The sequence below is a fragment of the Lupinus angustifolius genome, chromosome LG01 (genome assembly GCF_001865875.1).
Source record: "Lupinus angustifolius cultivar Tanjil chromosome LG01, LupAngTanjil_v1.0, whole genome shotgun sequence".
Classification (NCBI taxonomy): Eukaryota; Viridiplantae; Streptophyta; class Magnoliopsida; order Fabales; family Fabaceae; genus Lupinus; species Lupinus angustifolius.
In genome coordinates, this window is record NC_032009.1 from 5,691,360 (window position 1) to 5,717,495 (window position 26,136).

The 26,136-nt window shown below is 35.0% G+C and overlaps 3 protein-coding genes across 3 annotated transcripts; all 3 read right to left on the reverse strand.

The window, feature by feature from the left end:
* LOC109343031 (translocase of chloroplast 159, chloroplastic-like) lies at positions 8,146–11,179 on the reverse strand. The gene is given in 5 exon segments (XM_019581179.1): positions 8,146–9,275; positions 9,278–9,516; positions 9,518–9,656; positions 9,659–11,094; positions 11,175–11,179. Coding segments are annotated over 5 exon segments (2,832 nt in total). The 3' UTR covers positions 8,146–8,262.
* Positions 10,808–12,400, reverse strand: LOC109348335. The gene is made up of 2 exons (XM_019588726.1): positions 11,900–12,400; positions 10,808–11,827 (listed from the first exon to the last, which is right to left on the reverse strand). The coding sequence occupies exons 1-2, from the start codon at positions 12,107–12,109 to the stop codon at positions 11,183–11,185; spliced, it is 855 nt and encodes a 284-aa protein (XP_019444271.1). The 5' UTR covers positions 12,110–12,400; the 3' UTR covers positions 10,808–11,182.
* LOC109348342 (pentatricopeptide repeat-containing protein At5g46460, mitochondrial) lies at positions 13,980–16,334 on the reverse strand. The gene has a single exon (XM_019588740.1). It carries the CDS (start codon positions 16,301–16,303, stop codon positions 14,228–14,230), a length of 2,076 nt encoding a protein of 691 aa, XP_019444285.1. The 5' UTR covers positions 16,304–16,334; the 3' UTR covers positions 13,980–14,227.

The window sequence follows — 26,136 nt, forward strand, 5'->3', positions numbered from 1 at the left end:
TGGCATTGGTAAATTGGATTTTTGTAAACATTGTGTTTTTGGGAAACAGAAAAAGGTTAGTTTCTCCACTGCAACTCACCGTACCAAAGGTATTCTTGATTATATTCATTCTGACCTTTGGGGGCCTTCTAAATTTCCTTCTCATGGAGGATGTCGCTATATGATGACCATCATTGATGATTTTTCTCGCAAAGTTTGGGTTTATTTTCTGCAGCATAAAAATGAGACTTTTTCCACTTTCAAGAAGTGGAAAACTCTTGTTGAAACCCAGATAGGGAAGAAAGTGAAGAAGCTTAGAACAGACAATGGATTACAGTTCTGCAATGGTGATGTTAATGAGTTCTGCACAAAAAATGGTATTGCTAGACACAAAACTATTCCAAGAAATCCTCAACAAAACGGTGTTGCAGAACGGATGAACAGGACTCTACTTGAGAGAGTTCGTTGTATGCTCTCAAATGCTGGGTTATGGCATCGGCGTGAATTTTGGGCTGAAGCAGCATCTACTGCTTGTTACCTGGTTAATCGTTCTCCACATTCAGCACTTGATTTCAAAATCCCAGAAGAAATTTGGTCAGGTAATCCTGTTGATTATTCTAACTTAAGAATCTTTGGATGTCCTGCTTATGCACATGTTAATGATGGTAAATTAGCTCCAAGAGCTGTTGAGTGCATATTTCTTGGTTATGCATCTGAGTCTAAAGGATATCGCTTATGGTATTCTGATGCAAAGTCACGGAAATTAATTCTTAGCAGAGATGTGACTTTTAATGAGGATGCATTTTTATCTTCTGGAAAACAATCTATTGTGTCTTCTTCTACTAGTACAGGTAATCTACAGGGTACTAGCGAGAAGGTGGAGTTGATAGTGAAACCTACAGTTCCTAATGTTGATGTTCCATCTTCCTCTACAAATCAATCTAGCATTGATGATCATTATGTTGATTGTGATGACAGTACAACTTCTCCTATTCATCAGCAAGAAGATGATTATTGTATTGCTCGAGACAGAACCAGAAGACTAATTAAAAGGCCAGCTAGATACACTGATGGTGATAATTTAATTGCTTATGCATTGTCAGTTGCACAAGAGGTAAATGATGATGTTGAACCTGCCAGCTATACAGAAGCTGTTTCTTGTGTTGATTCGTCACAGTGGCTAGTGGCTATGAATGAAGAGATTGAAAGTCTTCATAAGAATGGTACTTGGGCTTTGACAGAGCTTCCCGAAGGCAAACGACCATTACGATGTAAATGGATCTATAAGAAGAAAGACGGTATTCCCGGGGTTGAAGATCCAAGATGCAAAGCACGACTAGTTGTTAAAGGTTTTAATCAAAAGGAAGGTATTGACTTTAATGAGATATTCTCACCTGTTGTTCGTCATACTTCTATACGTGTTTTGCTTGCTTTTGTTGCTTTATTTGATTTGGAGTTGGAGCAACTTGATGTAAAGACAGCTTTTCTACATGGAGAGCTGGAAGAAGAAATTTACATGGAACAACCTGAAGGATTTATTGTTCCTGATAAGGAGCATCTTGTCTGTCGATTGAAGAAATCATTATATGGCCTTAAGCAAGCTCCCAGACAATGGTACATGAGGTTTGATTCTTTTATGATTGGGCAAGGTTATTGCAGGAGTCAATTTGATGACTGTATTTATTTCCAGAAATTTCCAAATGAATCATTCATATACTTGTTACTGTATGTTGATGATATGCTAATTGCTTCACGTGACAAGTCTTTGATCCGGAAATTGAAAATTCAACTCAATAATGAGTTTGAGATGAAAGAATTAGGTGCAGCCAAGAAAATTCTTGGTATGGAGATTCACAGGGATCGTCAAGCTGGTAAATTGTTTTTATCCCAAGAGAAATATATTGAAAGAGTGCTTGAAAGGTTTAATATGAATAATTGTAAACCTGTTTCTACTCCACTTGCTGCACATTTCAAGTTATCTTTAGATCTTTGCCCACATACAGAGGAAGAGATGGAGCGTATGTCACATATTCCTTATGCTAGTGCAGTTGGTAGTCTTATGTATGCTATGGTGTGCACTAGACCTGATTTAGCATATGCTGTTAGCATGGTAAGTCGATATATGCATAATCCTGGAAAGGATCATTGGAGTGCTGTAAAATGGATTTTTCGGTATCTAAAAGGTACTTCTGGTATTGGCTTGGTATTTGACAGAAACAAGGCTACAACTGATGACGTTGTAGGTTATGTTGATTCGGATTATGGTGGTGATATTGACAGAAGGAGGTCTCTTTCTGGTTACATCTTTACTCTCTGTAATAGTGCTATTAGCTGGAAAGCTACTCTTCAGTCCATTGCTGCATTGTCTACGACTGAAGCAGAATATATTTCAGCAACGGAGGGTGTGAAGGAGGCTATTTGGCTCCGAGGTTTGGTAAATGAACTTGGTCTAATACAGGGTGTTCTTACAGTGTTTTGTGATAGTCAAAGTGCTATTCATTTGACCAGGAATAATCGTTATCATGACAAGACCAAACACATTGATATAAAACGTCACTTTATCCGAGATATTGTTGCTATTGGTGAAATTATGGTGGAAAAGATTCACACATCAGAGAATCCAGCAGATATACTTACCAAGCCACTTCCGAATACCAAGTTCCAACTTTGCTTGGACTTGGTTGGTCTCTACAGCACTTGAGTGCCCTTCGGGGCATTATTTGGCGATGAGCAACTTATCAAATTCGAGCCAAGGTGGAGATTGTTAGATGCCTCTCATTACTATGCCTTAAAAGAATTTTATGACGTAATGTTAAAAATAATTATCACTTAATAGATAATAAACTCAATTATAAATGGGATCGACTGAGTTGTATATTCGATCAAGTTGTTGGAAGTATTTTCTTGATTTCATTGGCAAAATAGGAGCATTTAATAATTATTCTAATTTTCATTGGTGTCATAATTGTCATTTTCTATAGCTTTTCTTGGTGACTAAACCATGTGGTATCAATTGAATTGTTTGGTTTCATTGGTTATCAATGGGATCAAGAGTTGATAAGAGGTGGGGGAAATGAGCCCAACATAAATATACATAATTTGTTGATTATGTTTTGTATACTTTTAAGTACATTTTTTTTTGTTAATGATGAAACTTAAAAATGCATATTATTATAGTCTAGATATAATTTAGATCCCATAAAGGTTTGACTTAGAATTTTGTTATGAATGTGATATCAATAACCCTTTTTGAGTCATGATATCAATTATGATCAATATAACTTGACTTACTTAAAGTTTTATCTGAAAAAATTAGTATTACCAAGCTACTAGGGGAACAAGAAGTTGCATATATACTTAGAAAATTGAAATTTTTATTATTAACTGAAATTAATATTACCAATATTAGAGAGATAAAACAATGATTTTCTCTTAACTTGACCTCTTAAAAATAATGGATTTAATTAGAGAATAAAATAAATTATACTAGTTGATCTAAAGTTGGGATTTTATAATTTAAGTTTATATATAATCAAATATCATAATATCCATTAACTTCTCACCAAAAGGTCTACTACAGGTGTAAATTATGACACGTGATAAAAATAAACATCTAATTGTCATTATTTTTTAATAAAATTATTTTTAAATTTAATAATTGATTTTTTTCTTCATACTCCAATACTATATTATCTAGTACTATACTCTCTGACACTCCTAAGAGGCTAAGTCCACCCAAGATTTTATTGACCAACTCTAACAATGATTAAAGGGGGAACCATAAAAAATATTTGACCATTAATATTAATTCACCAACTTAAAATTGTATCTAAATCAATTAAGTTTATAATATGAGTTTGAAAATTTATACATCAGTCACTATTTATTTACTTATGTATATTTAAGAGTTAATAATAATTAAATATAAGTAATACATGAACAATATAAATTTTTTATAGTCTTCCTGCATACAATTTATTCTATTCAAATAAACATATAAGGCCATTAAAACAAACCACCTGTTGTATATTTATATGAATTAATTTTGTACAGGTATACCAAAAAATGAATTTAATTATGATATACTGTTAGTATTAATGTTTTATTTAATAATGTATTATTGAAAGAAACTTCTAAAAAAATATATTATTGAATCAAGCATTTTTAATAATTAACTATATAGTTAATTAAACTTTGGCAACCTTAGTTAACTAAGTAATGGTGGCCTTCTACCTGTTAGTTCAAGTAATTGGGTGGGAGATAAATAAGGTTTTTATTAGCATTGGTAATTTGGTTACTCTACTCATATTCATGTAATGTAATGCCCATATGATTACTTGTAAAAATGTGAAAAGGGCAATAAATATCATAATCTATACTTCCTACACACAATATGCTTGTGAATTGTATGCTATACAATTAAAAAAGTACATAAATTTAAACAAAATAAAAATTAATCTTATATCACTCTCACATTTTTAAAATTATATATAATAATGTACTAATTCAAACAATCTAACATTATATATCCTTTTAAGTCTAATAAAAAATAAAAACATAATATTTAATAATTAAGATCATAATGTTAGAAAGTAACTCACTCTTCCTATTACAAAGTCTATGAGAGAAACAACTATTTTGAGCGAACTTTTTGAAACAATGAACCACCTAATCATGCTTTCTTTATCCAAATTACTAATAGGTAAACTTATGTGCTTTAGTTTATTATAATTGTAAGCTATCAAATATTTTTACATTAACAAGACCCAACAGAATACTTGTTGAAAAGTAGTTAGTTGCTTAGGTATACTAATAGGGTATAGGGATTTGATTTCTTCTATATCTATCTTTCTTATTAAACATGACAAAATTCAGTAATCAATGATATTTTCTGACCATTTTTTATATTATTATTATATTATTTACCATTCATTTTCAATTATCATTTTATTCCTCTTCAAAAAGATATTACACTTCGTGAAAGCAATAATTCAGGCATGGAATACAAAAAAGTCCTTCACATGTACATTCACAAGTAATAAAAAAGAGAGGTGAGAACTTATTTTACATTAAAAATGTCTTATCGTCATGCTTTATTTTTATTATTTTGATACATGATTATAGTTTTAGTCCAATGACGCAACTAACAGACCAAAGGTGATGTTTCCTTGGATTTTGAACGCAACCAGAACAAGCTATAGACTTTGTTTTATGTTTTTCCAGCACTACCAAATGTATATCTTATTTTATGAATAAGAAACTAATATTTTTTATATACATAGATATCCATTTCAACAAGTGTTGTTCATATAATCAAATTTTGATTTTTGACTCTTTTCGTGGATGTAACAAATGTCTTACATTACTACACCAACTTGTTGTTGGTAATTTGTTTTATATTTGGTAGAGCAGAGGATAACGTAATGGATGGGGTTTCTTATGAAAATTTTGTTTGGATATATTTATGGTTTGCTGTTTTGTTATCACTACGTGTTCCTAATTGCTTCCTCTTATTTCTCATCTGAATTGAAAGATCAAAATTAGCTACTTCTTTCTTCAACCCATCATCTAAATTATCCTTATATTTTCTAAAAATTTGAAAATGTTTGGCAATAAATTAAGATTGAAGCCAATGCTGTCTCCTTGGTGTTGTGTCATGCAATCAAGAAGGGACAAGGAGATGCTAAATTGTCATGTTCTTAGAGAGCTAAATTATTCACCTCATTTATTAGTTTCTTTAGCAAAACATTTTCGTTCAAATGTATGGATAATGGAGTGGTTCTGATTAGAATGATGTATCTACTAAGGCTATGTTGTCTGACCTTAAAGAACTACTCCATTTCAAAGTATATAAATCCTCATCTCAAGGAATCAAAACTTTCATATTTTACATAATAATATATATGATGATCCATTAGTGTGAGACCTTCTTTTTACTTAATGATAAGGTTGAGCAAGATACAACCCTACCCGTTTACTCAGTTTGGCCCAACCATAATCAGGTCTTAATAAGGTCGGGTCTAGGAACATGTTTGAGTTTAAAAACTAGACTCAGTCAATATTTAGGGTCGGATATGAGATAAACATGATCCGACCTAAACTCGTCACATAGTTACTCACTCATCATATTTGTGTATCTCTATTCAATTATATATAGAGTAATGATATCTATTTGATCTAAAATATCATTAATTATCTAATTTTTTCATTATACATGATTAACAATTAATACATACATATGTTAAATTTCATATTCATAATAATTTAACCAAAAGAACAAATACTACACTTATTCTTATTCTAAAAAGACATACATGGACACGGGTTAGGATAAAAAGAGAAAACAGACCCATTATAAATTGACAAAAAAACAAGATTCATTTGGAATGAATAATAAATGTGAACCTTGTCCTTGTACTAGCTCTTGCACGAAACTACTAATATTTATGACCAATCTTGGTTAAAACCCCATCCTTTGAAAACAACGAGTCAAAGTAAAAACATGATCCAAGATATGCTATACAAACATGACCCAAACAAACCATGGCCTCAGGCTAATAAATATATATCCACAGTACTAAATACAGAGAAATTCACACCACAATGAAAATCTTACCAACCCAATGCTAGAAAGAACAGTATAAGATAAAAGCACTCCATTTACATTTTACCTGCATCATTCACCATCCTAAAGTACCTACTACATAAAATCTATATCTGAAGCTGTAAACATCAGAGTAAAGCAATAGTGACATATCTGAGGTGGGTGTTTTTATTGATCTTGTTACTAAGGATGTTATTCTGTAGTTTTAGGATGTCTATCTGCCGAAACAAGATCATTTTATCAGAATTGAGATTGACATTGGGCTGTGATTCCAATTCATCTAGTGATGCCTCACCATTATTTTGGTTATCATTTTTTTTCGAATTCAGAAGTCGACCTCCACATCCTCTTGCTCTTTTCAGTGCATGCAAATGTCAAGATTCATGCAAGTATGGCAGCAAGATTTGTTTGAAGAACAAGTACCTCCTCTGAGGTGGAAATGCTAGGATGCATGGAAGCATGAGATTCATCTAGTCTATGAAGACACAATCAAGAAGCTAGAGTCACATCCAGCTTTCAACAATAATAGCAACCAATAATTTGACTCTCATATCACTCACTTCTTTTTCTTCAATTACTTGTGTTGAAGTAAATACCAAATATATAATACTGATATCTATAATACATATTTAAAATCAAGAATGTGGACTAAAGTGCATGTCTATCAATATTTATTTAAGGAGTAACATTAATTGATATTGTGATGGTGGTTGATGAGTTTATATCAAGTGATTAGATAAGTGGGATTCACTCTTGCTTTGATAAAGTGTAAGGAGTTCTCAACTAACTAAATGATGGTTAACACATTCTTACTTGAAACTTACATTAGAGGGAGTCTTTCCCGAAGATATAGATGGAGAATTTGACCATCTTCACTATGCTAACAACTCAAATATATTAACAGAAATAATCATAGCATAGCAGGTAGAAATGATACAGTAGACCAAAACTTTTAAGATAATTCAAATAGCATACGGAGTTCATTCATGATTTTATCTATGCTGAAAGTAGTCCACAACTAAAAATAAAATGCAATAGTCATTCATAGTACTTGTACCTCAATTTTTGAACATTCTACCAAGCAACAATAGCAGTTAATATGCACTAGGCAAACCATGTTGCATCACTATGCCATGGCCCTTATCCTAGGCATGTCTACCACTAACACATAACTATCAAAGAAAGGAAGAAAAACACTAATAGTAACTGAGTATATCTCATAAGCAATAGATAGGTGTCCTGCATTATTTTGTAGTAGTTGATGTTTCGCATCTTAGATAGCAAGACAAGAGGGGAGAAAAGTTCACCAGGTAATATTATAAGTTACGATTAATTTATTATAAATGAACTGAAATGGAAGAAACCATAAATAGGTCCAGAAAAGTAAACAAACAAAATATGATCTTATGTGTGATGTTTCATATTCAGGTATTTCTTAGCTAAGTAGTATAACTAGCAGAAGGAAGTCAGGAAAGACAGTATAACCTAACATTATTCAAACTAACAAAACAATTCTGAATAAAATCCCTTTAGGTTCCATCCTAATTTCAGGAGATTTAAAAGTCTAGACAAAACTAAAACAACTCATTATTCAAGATATTCATGAAAAGAAGCAACAACATTATATGATTAACTCCTACACTAGTTCCTTAACTAGTAACATAAGCATAATAACAATTCTAATATATGGAGTAATTCTCACTAGCCCCGGTCCAGAAGTTTTTGTAGATAGCCCTGGCAATTGGAAGAATAGCAATAAGTGCAATCTGCAGCTGGTCTGAGCTACTTGTTCTCACACTGATCTGTCCACTGAGCTTGTTGTTCAATCCAGCACGAACACCCATCTTATAACTTCGTCCAAGTGAAAACTGGGACTGAAAATTGGCCCCTAAAGCCAAGTCTCCTCTCCATTTCACGAGAGAAAGGCTCAATGAAGACTGGTCCTGGCCGATTGGAAAATCTGCCTCTCTGAGCCGCACTTCAACATTGGCGCCATAAACAGAACCACCTTGACACCGCACAGTCCCTGTACTACCCACCAACACCAAGCGCTTCCCCAGAGCTATCTGATCCTCCACTTTCAGACTAGTGGACACATTTTCACCTAAAAATGTCACAGACAACCCAGCAGCCGTTTTATTTCTCTTGAAATTTTTGAACTTTGTCTCTCCTCGAACAATGTATGCTAGCTGCTGTCCAATATTCTGAATGTCAAATCCTGCCATGGTTGATCCATTCTCTCCATATTTTGCAACAACTGAGGAATCCAAGTGAATATTGAAATCTTTCTTATCCTTTGTTATCTGGACCGTAACAGCAGCAGGGAATTTATTGACAATGGCTAGAGTCTGCTCAAGGTTCACACCATCGTAACCACAATCATGGTCCCAACTCTGGGTGTCTAGCACCGGCCTTGTCAGAAGCTGGGAAGTTGGTTCCAAGAAACGGTACCTATAGGCCGGATTGTCACTGTCAAAGGATGGTGGCAGGGCCATGTCAGGCAATGGAACTGGCACAGCAGCTGGAGCTTCATTCTCCTGATCACCATCTTCCAGGTAACCATAATCCTTAGCATTAGTTTTACCTTTTTTCTTCATATCTCTCATCCTTCTTAACTCGTGTTTCAATTGTTTCTTCTGAAGAAGTTTTACCCGGTACTCATACTCCTCGAGATATGCTTTTTGCTGTTCTTCTTAGCAAACTGAGCCTTCCTAAGAGGTTTAAATGGTGGGAGCTGGTCATATTCGTCTTCATCTTCATCTAAATCAGAATCAGACAAGTCAGCCTCAACATCAGAATCGCCATTGTCAACACCACCTTGATCAGGAGCAAGTTTTGGATGTGTGCGTGACTGCAGTAGCCAAGATAACAAGTATGGAAGTGGTGGGGAGCGGGTACGGAACCCAAAGAGCCTGCACTGGTCAAATGGCTCGAGTTTTTGAAAGGTTCCCAGCCTCAGAGAGAATCTTCAACGAATAGCATAAAAGCAACAACAGTGGCCTCCAGGTTTGACCATTAGGAAGCACCTTCTGTCCGCTATTTATCCGACAAGAAGGATAGTTTTCAACAAGACAGCTGGAGTCATCAAATTTGGATTCATAAGGCGTTGATTGCCAACAGCTTGTCCAATTGTTTGTTGAACTATATGAGATCTTTGAGCAACAAAGACATCGTAAGTCAATGGGGCACCTGATGGCCCATCTGGAGGAGCAGAGGCACCATGGGTCAGCGTAACTATAACGTTCCGCCAGATTGATGGACCCAGGGCACTTGTAATTGACTTCAACAGTGGAAGATCATTTAGATCCCTAGTTTGAAGGTCCAGGCGATCCACGTAGAGGACAATGTCAGGTGGAGATTTTTTTGTCATCTTCTTAATCATAGATAAGACTTTTCTATTGGCATTTTGTTCCAATGCAGAAGACTTCAGACCCGGTGTGTCAAAAACCCTTATCTTCACCCCATCAACCATCCCAACAATTTCTGTCACTTTAGTTGCAGCAGGACCATATGCAGAAAGGCTGGTCTTGGTTTCACCGAAAATTGAATTTATTGTAGCACTCTTGCCTACACCTGTTTTCCCAAGAACCAGTATAGTTATTGAATAATTCAAATCATCTCTTCCGTCGGCTTCGAGCTGGGAAGCACTCTCCTTTGCAGCCTCTAAGTTAAATATTTGACCAGTTTGCCTCCCTGCAACAAGTGTCAACCAGTACAGCACCTGAGCAGCTATTGATTCTTCTGTCGTAAAACCAAGTCTCTGAACCAGTCTTGAGAATTTTATTCTAATTTGCTGCAATTTCTCCAGTTTATCTTTCTCTTCTTTACTTAAATTGATATCAGAATCAGTACCAGCTCTATTAATGGAAGGAGCGAAAATATTAGCACGATTTGGTCGCATCGCAGGCTTACCAGGCAGGATTGATGGTCCCAAACCCGAAGGGCGCTCAACAGAGAAAAGCTTTGATCCATCTTGAGAAGTTATGGTGATATTTCCACCATCCTGTCCCGCGCCTGATGCCGCTTTCAAAAGAGCTGCCAAGGTAGTACTATCAAACATCTCGTTGTCACCTCCATCATCATCATTGTCCACTTCTTCATCCGAGTCAGTCACAATCTGGCCATCAATTCTCTGATCCCTTGTATTCTCATCAACATCATGTCGCTCTTCCTCGTCCATGTAATTCTTGGGATCATAGGAGCTTCTAAAGTTCATTTTTTCACCATCCCTATCCAACACAGAACCATCAATCTCTTCGCCACTGTGAAGTTGTTTTTCAAAAAAACTCATTTCACTCGCCCTATCTAATATACTACCAAACTCTTGGTCATCGTCACCATATTCTTCCTCATCAACCTCGCCAGAAGCTTCAATAAGGTTGTCAACTTCCCCCGCATCAGCATGGGCCTCAGTGTTAACAACTTCTTGCACAACATCACCCTCAAGAAGAGCAATGTCACTCTTCTGCCCATCATGTTCAGTACCATAATCGTCAACGCCAGGACCAACACTATGACCAGACTCAGCATCCACATCTGCAACCTTACGATCAAAAACATCTTCAGCACCCAGCTGCTCAGTTGGATCAACCTCATTACTCAGGCTAATGCCACGAACCAGAGCTCCCACCCCTTCAATCTCACACTCCTCAACATTGGTCCAAGTTCCCCCTCATTAGCATGATCCTCAATGTTTATGTCATCTTGCACGGCCTCCACACTTTCATCCTTCTCGAGAGGAACAATGTCACTGTTCTTCACATCATCATCTCCAGTGTCAACAATCTGACTAGACTCAGTATCCAATCTTGCAACCTTATTATCATTATCAAGAATACCTTCACTGCCTACCTCCTCAACTGGATTAAACCCATTTTCCAGGCTAATGTCAGGAGCCGGAGCTTCCACCCCTTCAATCTCAGACTCCTTCTCGTCACCTTGTTCCACCTTATCTTCAACAACATCCCCTCCACTAGGCTCCGACACATTAACTTGTGCATTTTCCAAAATGGAGCCTCCAACACCATTAAATTTGACAACATCACCATTCTTGTCATCACCATCATTCTTATCAGCAACGTCACTTCTATTAAATACAACGGAATCATTCTTATCCACAAAATCAACATTGTTGTGGACAACATGCTTAGACTTATCAATGTTATCATCATGTGCTAACTCTACAGCCAAAGAATCAGAATTACCATTTTCACCACTGAGGGTGTTGTTGTCTACACCATCACCCTGCTCCCTCTCTTGTAAAATCTCAATCCTTTCTTCTTCCTTTTCTTCATTCACAAGCTTCTCATCCTTCGCATCATAATGCAAATCAACACCATTCTCCACAGCATGAACACCTTCAAAATCTGCAGTCTGAAAACTATTATCATCACTAAAAGCTTCAACAAACACATCATCATCCTCCTCCTCAGAAACATCATCATCATCAAGAGTTACCTTGGCAATAGGCATCATCTGAGACTTGGGGGAGAAAAATTCAGCAGAACTAAGAAAAGGGTCATCCATAAAACCTTGACTTTTGTGATAATTCGCATGTGGGGGTACGAGAATGGGTTTCAGGGGTCAGTATCAAAATCATCCTCGTAGTCATCACCATCATTATGGGAGCCATTAACGAGGTTGTGGTCTGTGGAAGTGGGTTGAAGAGACTGGTCAGAGAGATAGAGAGAAGATTGAGAATCCATGATTGAAGAAGAACAAAGGGATAAGGAGAAGCTAAGTGTATAACTTCTCTCTGCTCTATGGAGAGAAGAAGTGAAGTAAGAAGAAACAAGAGATAAGGCTTTAGACAAAGGACTAAGGAGAAGGGGTTTTAACAAATGGCAATAGATACTATTTGAAGTTTGTTTGAATTAAGAAGTATTTTTACAAGCTAGAAGTTCATTAACTTAAAGAGACTATGAACGTAAATATTTATATACATTTACTATATTTTTTATCATTTATTTGAAGAGTCAATAATAATTAAACACAAATATAGACAATACAATGATAGTGTATAAAACTCATACAATTTTAGTGCGTTCTCCAACTTGTAAATGAGAACAAGTTTCATATCCTCATTTTGCCCACATCAAACTTGACTCAATTCTTCATGGGGATGAGATTTAGGTAGTCAAAACCAAAATCCCATAATCATGTAACTTCTTTTTAAGAATTCTCCACATCATTCTTCTAAGCAAGACCTCAACAAGATCTCTTCTTGGATTTTTTATCTCATGAATCTTGGAATCATTTATAAGTGCATTGTCATGAGATTTCAGCCCATAATTTTGGAATCACAACCCTTTTTTTTTCTCAATTTGATTCCTTAATTTTTATCTCTCCCTTAACTTTGTTTTTGTTATCATGTTTCCATCATTAAATATTTTGCCATGTATCTCTTTCTTGTGGTGTCACCTTAACACAATGTTGTATAAAAAAGTAACAACAGAGGGGAAACAAAATTGAGAAAAAAATTCAATTAAGAAACTAAAGGTATTTTTTTGTCTTTAATTTATATTCCCAAGCCTAATTGTATTCTTCAACAACCTGACCCTTGTCTAGTTGTCTTCATGACTTGATTCAAATAACCGCCGTAAACTTCTTCGGTTCTCAACTAACAACTAACAAATTGAGGACATGAAATGCCTTCAACTGCACACATTTGCTTTCCCTCAAAGCATGCATTATAAGTTTCAAGTATGCTGGTGAAGTGTTATCAAGTGAGCAGAAAAGTGTTTATCTGACAACCTGGGTAAGGTTACATGTTGCAGAAGGTAGAAACTGAAAATGTTTGAAGCTGCGAGAAATGAATGAATATGATCCTTATAAAAACATACATTTAGTCAGTGCATCATTGGTTCAAATCATAGAAACAATCTCCCAAGATATTTAGACTTATATTCGTTTACGAGGGTAAGACTGTATACATTTATCCTCCCCAGTAGGTGAGAGTCTCGTGTATCGGGACTATGTATGATATCTGTCTTCTATATCGTCTGCTGATGAGCAACAGTTTGAGCTTTTACATATTATAGAAATTAATCTTATTGGTCTCCCAATTTGGTTGGAAGTTTGGCTTTATAAACATATTCAGCTTTTTGGGAAAACATATTCTGCTATGCCAACTCTGTCTCTGTTTCGGTCACACTACCTGAAACTGTACCCATTTCCAACTACCTGTTTGGGAAATGCACAACAATACCTTCAGCTTTGCAATTCAATATTCAGAATTTTATGGTAGTTTGCAGTGCCAGATACCTGCACCATCCCCTATGACTTTCACTATAGGAAACTTTATCTATCATGCTCCATATTACAGGAAAGACTCTGGCCTTGTTTTGCAATGACTCTGATTCCTGTTTCTCATAGTGCTTCTTCTACTCTTTCTTTACTTCCATAGTTTAAATTAATAGAATGTTCATTTTCTGTAACTAAGAATCTTGTCTTAGTTACACACTTCACAAATGGCAACCAATGTAGCATTTGAAGTTTCGTTTCCCTCCTTTGTTATCAAGGATCTGCATTGAGGAGGAAACAAATATTGCCACTTATGTTCAGATCCTATTCCTTCCTCAGTTCTTTCCATAATTATAATGCTCCTGTGGAAAAACTCTCATATGGATAAGAACAAGCAATGTTCTACCAATAATCCCCACAAGAACATATCCCATTCTTAAAGTGATGAAAGCGGCTAGTATCTCTTACTATGATCTCACGGTCAACAATCTTAGCCATAAGCTTTATTGCATTATGACAATCACCACATACACGTAAATTTTTCATTACTGTTATTGTACTGCCATCCACAGTCCTAAGCAATCCAAATGCAATCGCAAGCCGTTCACTGTGGTAAGACAGCATTTCTTCCTTTTGCTCAATTTCGACATCATGCAAAGCAAATTGTTGATCAGGAACATAACCTAATTCTTTTAACTTTCCTCCTAACCAGTCTAGCTTTTGATAAATTTGGTCAGTAAGAGGATGTGACCTATCCGCGGAGAGAAACTCATGCCTCAGTCCTTTTAGGGTTACCCAACTGGATCCTGGCTGTTTCACAACTCCATTGTGTTTCATTGCCGTCCGTAACCGAGCTACTTCATCCCATCTGCTCGAAGATGCATACAAGTTAGAAAGCAGTATGTACGCAGCACTACAACCAGGCTCTATTTCTAATATCTTTTTCGCAGCTCTTTCAGCTACATCGAAATTAGAATGCATCCTGCATGCACTCAATAAAACCAACCACACCGTTGAATCTGGTTTCATAGGCATGGTCATCACCAATGCTTCTGCTTCCTCCAGCTCTCCGCACCGGCCAAGTACATCTGCCATGCATGCATAGTGCTCAATTGTCAGTGTGATTGATCTTCTCTGGCTAAAGTATCTGAAGAAGCATCTAGCTTTTTGTAACATTCCAGAATGGCTACAAGCAGAAAGCAGCCCAGTTAATGTGATTTCATCTGGATCAACTCTTTCACGTAGCATTTGGCTAAAGAATGTTAGAGCCCACCTGCCACATCCATGCTGTGCACAGCCGACAATGACCGAGTTCCATGAAACAATACTTTTATCACAAATCCTTTTAAACGCCGACATAGCATCACCAACATAACCACATTTACTATACATGACAACAAGAGAACTTCCCACATACACACCAGTATGCAAACCTATTTTAATCACCACTGCGTGAATCCCCTTCCCCCTTTCAAGATCCTCCAGTCCACAACATGAGTTCAAAGCACTTGTAAAGGAAGACTCATTGGGAAACACATTCATTCTCACCATTTCTCCAAACACCTCTAACGCCTCGCGATGCTTACCATTCAAACCATACCCCGTTATAAGAGCTGTCCATACCACCACATTCTTCTGAATAATTTCATGAAAAACCTTGTGTGCATTCTCCATTTGCTTGCAACTTGCATAGAATGTGACAAGTGAAGAAGATACAAATTCATCAAAACAACAGTAACCCATCTTAAACACACAGCAATGAATCTGTATCCCAACATGCAAAACCGAAACCTTAGCAGCAGCAGCCAACCCGCAAACCAAACTAGTCACCGAGGGACTAACACCATAACTAACCATCTCCCCAAAAAGAAACAATGCATCATCACTCCTCCTGTTCTGATCAAGACCAGAAATCATCGAAGTCCATGAAATCACATCCCGCGAAGGCATTTCGCGAAACAATCGCAACGCGTCATCAACTCTCCCATTCCCACAATACCCATGAATCATCGCATTCCACGCCGCCACATCCTTACATGGCATCTCAAAAAACAATCTTTCAGCATCATCCACTCTCCCAAGGCGCAAAAACCCATCAACCATTGTCGTCCAAGACACAACATTTCTGTGCGGCATTTCATCGAACAATTTACGGGCAGTAACAAAATCGCCACAATGAAAACACCCGTTGATGATGCAGTTCCAGGAGACTAAATCCTTGATGGGTATTTGGTGGAAGAGGTGGAGGGCTTCAGGGAGACGGTGGTGGTGGGCAAAAGCGGTGAGCATGATGGTGTAGAGGGAAATGTGAGGGGAAGGGATTTGGTGAAACAGAGTCACAGCTTTTTCGAGGTTTTGATTAAAGACATAGTGTGTGAGTAATTGTTTGTAGTAGTTGTAAGAAGGTGTAGAAGTAGATAGAGAAGTGGTGAATGAAAAAGATATTGGGTTTCGAATAGCAGCGCGAAGTGTCCACATTGCTTCGGTTTGAAATTGGCATTCGTGCTAATAAATCAAGGGAAGGAATTAAACTGAGACTATATCAAAATAAGTCTCGTATCTATTCAATGAAAGGTGATAGAGTGAATTTTTATTATTATAAGAGTAAACTAGAGTTATATCTCTAAATTTAAATGAAATTACATAAATTATTTTTAACGCCTATACAAACTTCCTAGTTTTTTATACTTTTGTTATACTGATTATTTTTGTATGAGAAATAAGTATAATCTTTTAAATAAAAAAATGATAAATGTAATTGAGTTAAACAAATTATGATATATTGTTCAGACAAGTCCAAATAATATACAAATCAATGTATCTTCATTATTTTCTGTTACAAAAATGCATCAGTTCTAAAGAAATATTGTTTAAATTGCTCTTATACTTTATCGTAATTAACCAAAAATAATAAAGAGATATTGACTCATATATTATTTGGACTTGTCTCTACAATATATCATGTTTTGGTTAACTTAATTGCATTTATCAAATTTTTTATTTAGAAAATTACATTTATTTCTCGTGCAGGATGGTTAGTGTAATAAAATTATAAAAATTAGGAGTTTGTGTAGGTGTAAAAAAGTGAGAAGTGGTTTGTGTAATTTCGCTGAAACTAAGAGAGATGTCAGTATAATTTACTCTAGAATTTAGAAGCACTCACTAAAGGATGACAATGAATGTGGACGAGTTTGGATAGTGTATTACTCAAACCTTCATGTTGCTTTATTTTTAAATCCAGACTCGTCCTAGACCCGTGTTGATACTCATTAGGTTTGCTACTCATGAGTCTTCGGGTATCTAGTAAATGTGGGCATCTACATATTCAAAAACATTCAAAATAATTGCAAATAATTTATGTAATTGTATGTTTTTACTACAATCTTATATATTATTTAGATAATCAACAAGAAAAAAAATTATAAAACATATTAAAGTTTTAAACACATTTTAAATTTACTAAATATTATGATATAAAATTGATTTAGTAAGAATTATTCAATTAACATAACATTGGATTATACATATCAATTAACATAAGTTAATAATATAACATAATTGTGTAACAATATATATATAAATGAATAGCGGGTCTGAGCACTTCATTGTCCAGACTCTTACTCAATCAATAACGTGCCTTAAAATTTTGAATATCAATTACTTGGGGTTCAAAATCTTGGATATCAATTACTTGGAGTTCAAAATCTTGGATATCAACCTGTTGTGAGTATTTTTTTCCTAGAACTCACATGTCCAAATATCCATTCACATCCTTATCACTCACATTCCTGATTTCCTATAGCTAAACATAGACAAAGAGTTGCTTAAATAGGTCTCATTTTCTTAAATTTCATCCCCCTTCTCCTTAAGTTAAGAAAAAATAATATTATATCATTATACTAAATACTCATATTTAATAAAGTGATATATATCATTTATAAATTAATCATTATTAATAAACAAATTATTAATCTATAACATATGTCACTTTCCGGAATGTGGAAAAACTTATAGAATGATTTAATAAGAAAATGTATTATTTTTCTTAATTTAAATGAATTAACTACTATTTTACTTTATTTTTGCAACTTGTAAAAGTTCCTTCTAACCTACAACTTAATCCTCTCATAATATATTAACATTTATAATTAATATGAAATACATTGAAAATATATCCAACTAACTTAGACATAACTTTAATTTATATCGGGGTTGATTGAGGTATTCATGAATCAATTGTGGTCAATCGAAGTAGATAAGGTTTTCATAAATCACATGAGGTGATCGAGGTTTTTATTAGTTATCTTGCATTTTAATAAAAAATGTTAAGTAGTTTTTAGAGGTGTTGATAACTTGATATGTCCACATGACATTTTGAGAGAATTTTCTAGAACCTCTCTTACTCAAAATTTCGTACTTGAAAGTAATACATATGTTGAGATTAAATAATTAAATGTCGCTTTACAAAAATATTATAGATTTTAAGTTTTTTTAACACGTCTATGTTCTCAAAAATAATATATGAATAATTAATTATGTTATATTTTTAAAAACATTGCCGATTTTTCTATCTAATACTACATTTATCCATCGAAAAAAATCTAATACTGCATTTTTTACTCAAAAATAATACACATTGATTGTTCATTAATTAACTTATAAAAATTATATAGGGTGGTATGTGTCACACTCTACATTTCGATTTTTTTTTTCTTTTAAAACTTTCTGGTCCAATTTTCGGTATATACTATATAGTGTGATAATTTATCTTCCTTTATTTTCTCTCTTATTTAACCATAATGATATAATTATTATTGCTGAGAAATATATATATATAATCAATATAGTATTCATTATTTATTTGAGTTACTATTAATGTATACATTTTTCCTCTAATAGAATACGAATGAAGTAGTAACTACATACAATAAAAATATTAGAAATATATATCAAATAAATCATATAAAACTATGTATCAAATATAAAGTTTTTTATACTTAAAAGACAAGAAAATCCACATAATGTAACTTTTATATAGAAAAAGGGTATAAGAGAAAATTGGGTAGTTGGAATTTCAAATAGTAAAAAGGAACGTGAGTTAAAATGAAAAGAATAACAATGTCTATAGAAAAGTATATCTTTTAAAAAGTGTAATATGTATTCACCGTCAGTATAAAGATTTATTTATTTATCGTCTATCATTCATTTATATGAATTTTTTAAAGAGTCATGATGAGTGAAAGTGAATGGTGGATGCTGAACTCAGAGTGTATAATTGTTTTACACTATATATATATATATATATTTTTTTTTTCTCAATTTAAAATCTATACACTATCGGTGTAAAGTTTTTTACATTGTTAAGATATCATTGATTTGTATTACTTTTGTTTGAAAGTTAATGATGATTAACATATGAATTATAGATGATTAACTAACAGCTATGAAGCATGGATACTGATACGTGTGTCGGGTACGATACGTATCCGATATGTCGACACGTATTTTTTCCAAAATACAGGATACGATACGTTCAAGGATACACGTATAAAATAATAAAAAAACATAAAATATGATAAAATTATAAGTGTAAATCAAAATATTCAAAGTAAAAAATATGGAAATTTAAAATCATTGTCCTCCATAACAAACCTATCTTATTCTATAGTCTCAGTTTACCTAATGGTAACTACAAGCCACTTAATATATCGTGGAATAATTCTTTATTGAAATACGGAAATGTTTATACAAAAGTCAAGGCGAAAATAAAATCTTATCCAAACTAGAAATATACACAATAGACCGATTTATTCAACACCTTAAAAGTACCATACACATATACATGCCTCCGGTGCTAGAGGGTGTACTAGGACACTCGCTGGGGTCCTCCTCCGTCTCAGAATCGGAAGCGAGGTCCACCACCTCAATGGAGTCCTCTATACAGACTAACTTCACACAGTCCTCCTCCCCGACTTCCAACTCCTCATCTTCAGCCTCCATCTCCTCTTCTAAGTCATTGGATGCACTCTGTGACTTACTTCCCGTTCCCGCATATGCCTGAAGATCGGGCATCGTCCGTCGAGCAACTCTCCTCCCTGGTGAGGAATTGAGCATGTCGTCCCAACTCCGTCTCCTAGTAGACGGTCCCGTATCAGTGGGTCTGTGAGGAATCACAGACTGAATGGATGGTGCAATAGGTGCAAATCTCCGAGCCGGTAAAGTGAAAGAAGCCTCCATGTTCGTATGATGTGAAGTGAAGCGCATCGTAGAGCCATCACAAACCATCTCCAGCTCCAAGGCACAAGAGCATGTGTAGGTGTATCGATGTCCTTTACTGCTCCAGGTCCCCTCCTGGGACATCGAGAATTGGTAGCTCCGAATCCTCGCGATACGGTCCATCTGGACGAGAACGCGAACCAAAGACAAGCAGAAAGAAAAGAAAAGAAAAGAAAAGAGAGTAAGACATCTAATGAATATTATTCATTGATAGCATGGAATTACATGAAATATCACATCCATAGAGGCACGCATTATATACACAATATATATCTCATACATAAATGCACAATGATGAATGATGTTATAACTCAGATCATGAGGATCAATGTCCATGATTTCAATGTATGAATGTTATGCTTATTTCATCTATCTTTACATCAATATCTTCCCAATATACTATATAGAAATAACCAAGAGTACAGGTCCCATAACAAGCCGATTTGAACGCACCAAAAATTATTCCTCGCAAGGATATATGATCGATCGATTATGAAGAACTGTCCATTTCAGGATGATGTCATACTAAACACTTTCTAGGCATCCTCTCATTGATCCTGATTACAAAGAGGGGTTGTCAAAGATTGTCTAGTTTGTGCTATGAGAATTGTCCGATCCAACAGAATACCTCATCCAAGAATACAAGGGACTCGTCTCACCTAGACTCTCCCTCAAGACTTTGTTGACGAATCACCGCCATCGTTGTCCCTCTCAACATCATGGGGCTCGTTCATCTCCTGTAAATTTCATCTTCACTACTTTGTTATTCGTAATGAGTATGTACACTAACCAAGGTTAGTCGATTAAATCTTTTAATCATTCTTTTAAAACGATCGGCCCATCCTAAGACATCTCCCAAAAGAATGCTTCTTGTGGGACCCGATCTTATGTTATCACGTAATAGAGGAATACATCTCTACCACTACGAACCATCACTGAATTACCTTGGACGGCCACATGGCCAAGCCTCTTACGGTCAGACGACCTCTCTATGTGGTATCATGTAATCCTTTTTAGGCATCACATTGTTCACGACATCATCGTTAGAATCCTTGCCCGCATAAGGCGCAAGAACAAAAGTAACAGTATAAGTTTGTTGGTTTGGGCGTCGGGCTCTTCGTTCGAGCCACAATCTCTCCCAATTATTAAATATACTTCTCACCCAAGCTAGGGTTATTGTCTAAGCAATCAACCAATCAAAAACATTGCATGTCTCTCAAGCTATAATTTCATCAAAACAGACTCAATTCCCTACATGACTCTCACTCAAACGAGGGGACTGTTGCTCAAGCGAAAAATTCACCAAAAACTGATCAAAATCACCTTCTAGGTCTCGCCCGGACGAGATATTGTCACTCAAGCGACCAGAATTAACCAGAATAGGCGAAACGCTTGTTTCGCCCTCGCTCAAGCGAGACTGGCTCACCCAGGCGATAATTGGGGACCAAGGCTACTGTTTCTTCCTCGCCCAAGCGAGGGGGTCCAACAGCCTGAACTACTTCCTCGCCCTTTTGGGCCACCAGATCGAAAATCTCCGCTGTTTTCGATCCCTACGCGTTTTAGTTTCTCGAGTGGTGTTCCTTCATGGATAACTACCACAATACTTGATATTTTAATCTATCCTACGACATACAACTTAAGAAATCATTCGTACTTAATTTAGGCACACAATCATTTGGTTTAGTACGGGTTTCTACATAAAAACAAATATAGCTCCCAACTTTTGAGGTAGTTGGGAGATTCGGGTGTCATATTTGGACACCATTATGTCACGATGTATTCTCCTTTATGTGAATGGGTAGGTTGTCTGACTTCGAACGCCTTGAAACTAAACACAAAAACCAATCAATGATTTGCGAGTTAAATTGTTTTCCTGCTACTTTAAGATAAAGACATCATGTTAATCTATTTTAAGAACATCCGAGACTTTCATCCATCCGGTCCAAGATTCATATTCTTGAACCATCCTTTATCCTCGAAAGTCTCGTTCACGATTTTCATCGTGTTCATGATCATTTCAATACCTTTTTTTTACAAGGATTGATCTCATGATCAAGACGACATTCTAAATCAAGACAGTCTTGATTTCATCATCACATATCCCTTCATCAAAATCAACAATATGCATATTTTCAAACACTAAAACAACCCCATAAACAACAAGATATTATGATTTCAAAACAACAATTTCTAAATTCACGAAAACCCATTTTCCGAGTTCTTGAGTAAAACAAGAGTTAGGAAGATTATTAGAAATTTTCTACGGTTGAAAACGTTCGTAACATATGTATAAACATCATACTAAAATTTCGTAAACAACTAACGGTTAAATTTGAGGAGATGAAGAACGTAAACTAAGAACTTACCTTGGAGTTTTTTGAGAAAATCCGAATGAAGAAGAAGAAGAGTGAAATGAAATGCCAATGAATTTCTAACTAGAGAGATCTTTTTTTAAAAGGAAATGAATCAGATTTAGAGAGGGAAAACAAAAGGTTTTCAAGAGTAAATGGTGTAATGGGTAGATGAAGGGTTTGAGGGGGTTTTGTGTAAGAGATGAATTTTTGAAAGTGAAGTTACCTCTTCAGCGAAATATTCGCAATTAAATAATGTCCGAGTATTGTCGGCTAATACTCGACTGGATATTAAAAATCTTCTGATTTCTGTTTACGGCTAGAATTTTGAACATATAATTCGAAGTGAAAAATATTAAGAAATGTGTCATGAACAAACTTGATATCTATCTTGACTCGAAATAATATTTCGAATCCAATGGAGCAATTGGAATTCGATTCCGAGCTACGAAACTCAAAAACACGTTATCGGGCCGAATTACGAACATTTACTAGAAAATAGGAATTCACAAAACAAGACTAACACTCAACTATTGCTTAGCCTAAATCATTACCGCTTAATTTCTAAAATTATTTTTTTGTTAAAATAAATACTTAATAAAATACATTGAATTTTCACGGTGTTATAGTGATAATGTCGTTTGTACAACAATATTGTAGATCAATTAATTTAAACTTATTATATTTAAGATTCTATTCTGGGAAATGATATACACATATTTAGGTTGTTGATAATTAAACTAGATTTTAAAAAACGTTATGCATTTTTCTAACTAGTTCTATATTTTCCACTCAAAAAGAATATTTATTTAAGTTATTAATTGTTGAATAATTAACTAATTTTTAATGAAAACTAGTAAGTTATTTGTGTATTTGCACCATGCAATATTTTTTGTCATATCATTAAAAACACACATATTATATGTGTACTTGTATGGTTAAGAACACACACATTACTTATGCATTCACATGGTTAAGAATACATATGTTACTTTTGAATTTGTGCAACACCGTGTTTTTCAGTATTAATCAGTAATGTTTTAGGTTAAACCTCAGTTGAGTTTTAGTCTTGTATTATGTTTTTCTTGCTTGCCCTATTTTTTCAAGATTTTTAGAGAATAAAAGTTTCCGAGACGGTTTCGGGTCGTTTTATCAAGTTTTCGCCCAGTTTTAAGTTCTGTAAAGATGTAGTGGAGTACGTCTCCCGTTGCTTAGTGTGCCAGAAAGCAAAAATTGAGCACAAGAGACCCGGTGGAGAACTTCAACCCTTAGATATCCCTTGAAGGAAATGGGATAGCAGTTCAATGGACTTTGTAGCGGTGTTCCACGAACTCAGAAGGGTTATGACGTTGTTTGGGTAATTGTGGATCGTTTGACGAAGATGGCTCACTTTCTACCAATCAACATAAATTACTCTTTGGAGAGACTGGCGGAGTTGTACATTAAAGAAATAGTTCGATTGCATGGTATTTCTACAAATATCATCTCAGATAGAGATCCACGCTTCACCTCGAAGTTTTGGAATGGTTTACAAACAACTTTGGGAACCAAGTTGAGTATGAATTCAGCCTACCATCCGCAGACTGATGGTCAATCAGAAAGGACTATCCAATCATCGGAGGATCTTCTCAGAGCTTGCCTACTAGAGAATTCAGGAAGTTGGGCTGACTATCTACATTTAATCGAGTTCACCTACAACAATAGTTTTCACTCTAGTATCGGCATGGCGCCTTATAAAGCTCTCTATGGCAGAAAGTGTAGAACACTCCTATGTTGGTTTGAGGTAGGAGAGAATCTAGTATTAGGACCCGATGTAGTTCAACAGACGACGAAGAAAATAAAGATGATAAGGGAAAACATGAAGACGACACATAGTAGATATAAGAGTTATTATGACAGAAGAAGGACCCCTTGAGTTTTGAAGAAGGAGATCATGTATTTATGAGGGCGATTCCAACAACTTGCTTTGCCAGAGTGCTAAAATCCCATAAGCTTACCCATAGGTTCATAGAACTATACCAAATCATTAAAAAAATCGGACTAGTAGCTTATCAAATAGCCTTGCCACCTTTGCTGTCAAACCTACATAATGTCTCCCATGTGTCTCAACTCATAAAATACATTAGTGACCTGTGGCATGTTATTGAACCCGAATCAATTCAGTTAAAGGATAATCTCACTTTCGAGACTTTGCCGTTGAGAATTGCCGATCGGAGTGCGAAGACTCTACGAGGCAAAAAAATCGCCTTAGTTAAGGTAATTTGGAGCCAGACAAATGGAGAAGATGCTACTTGGGAGGTTGAAAGTGGCATGAATGAATCATTCCCCCATCTGTTTTCTTAGAAGGTATGATTAATTTTCGAGGACGGAAATTTTATAAGTTGGGGAGGATTGTAACACCGTGTTTTTCAAAGCACTTTTAATTAAGTAATTAATATTAATAGATTAATTATAGAAATTAATCAATAATATTTTAGGTTAAACCTGAGTTTAGTTTTAGTCTTATATTATGGTTTTTTTGCTTGCCCTATTTTTTCAAGATTTTTGGAGAATAAAAGTTTCCGAGACGATTTCGGGTTGTTTTATCGAGTTTTCGCCTAGTTTTTGAGTTCCGTAACTCGGAATTAAATTCCGATTTTACTGTTGGATTCAAAATATTATTTCTAGTTAAAATAGACACCAAGTTTGTCCGTAACTCATCTCTAGATATTTTTCACCTCGAAATTCAAGTTTCGATGTTTCAGGCAAATGTCCTAAATCGGGAGATTGTATATTTCTAGACGAAATTATCCGAAAATGTTTGGACATGACCTTTATCGGGAAATTACATCATATCAATAAAGTTGAAAGTCATCATTTCATGAGCCACTTACTTGTTACACAAGTAATGAAAAGCTTCCAAAAGCTCCTAAATCACTCAACAAATCCTCTCACTCCACCACCACACATCACCTATGCTAGTCTAAATCTACCCACTTTGCATTAAATTTTATGATTTGATGCATTAAATTTTATGATTTGATGAGGGTGAGACTCTCCTATAAATACCTCACCCCATTCTCTCATTTTTACACTAAGTTCCCTTTACAAACTAATGTAGTTTTTTATTTTCTCTTTTATTTTCTGTCGTGCCGTGCATGTTAACCTGTTTTCCTATCGTTTGTGAGTTATAAATGACAAGTATAATATTTTATGTTAAATATTTGTAATTTACAGTTGAATTTATTCGATTGGTGTAATGTAACTTTTTTAAATACATTTTCAAAATAAGAAGATAATGAGTGTAAAATAAGAAAATGTTATATGGTTTTTGTTGAAATAAGAAGATAATGGAGTTAAAATAGAGAATCACAAATTACACCATGATGAGATGATTATTTTATATTTTCCCTTTAGTATGTATATATATGAGATTTGTTAACACGATGAATGTATTTTTCAGGTTAGGTATATGATGACATTATGTACCAAAAAACCTTCTATACTTTATTGGAAGATATTTTAATAAAATGAGTATTTTTGTAAATTAACTTTCTCTCACCTCACATCCCTAAACTTCAATCCTCCTTCTCATTTTACTATTCCTAACTTTCAAAAATCTAACCTTCTCTCCTCCTCTAAAACCACATTAATGCCATCACACTTCTTCCCATTTCTACAATATATATATATATTTACTTGATG

Coding starts and splice junctions, on each gene's coding strand:
- LOC109348335 (XM_019588726.1), bottom strand. CDS start 12,109: ATGGATGACCCTTTTCTTAGTTCTGCTGAATTTTTCTCCCCCAAGTCT. Junction 11,828..11,899: donor GTGTTGATTTGCATTATGAT/GCGAAGGATGAG, acceptor GAGAGGGAGCAG/GGTGATGGTGTAGACAACAA.
- LOC109348342 (XM_019588740.1), bottom strand. CDS start 16,303: ATGTGGACACTTCGCGCTGCTATTCGAAACCCAATATCTTTTTCATTC.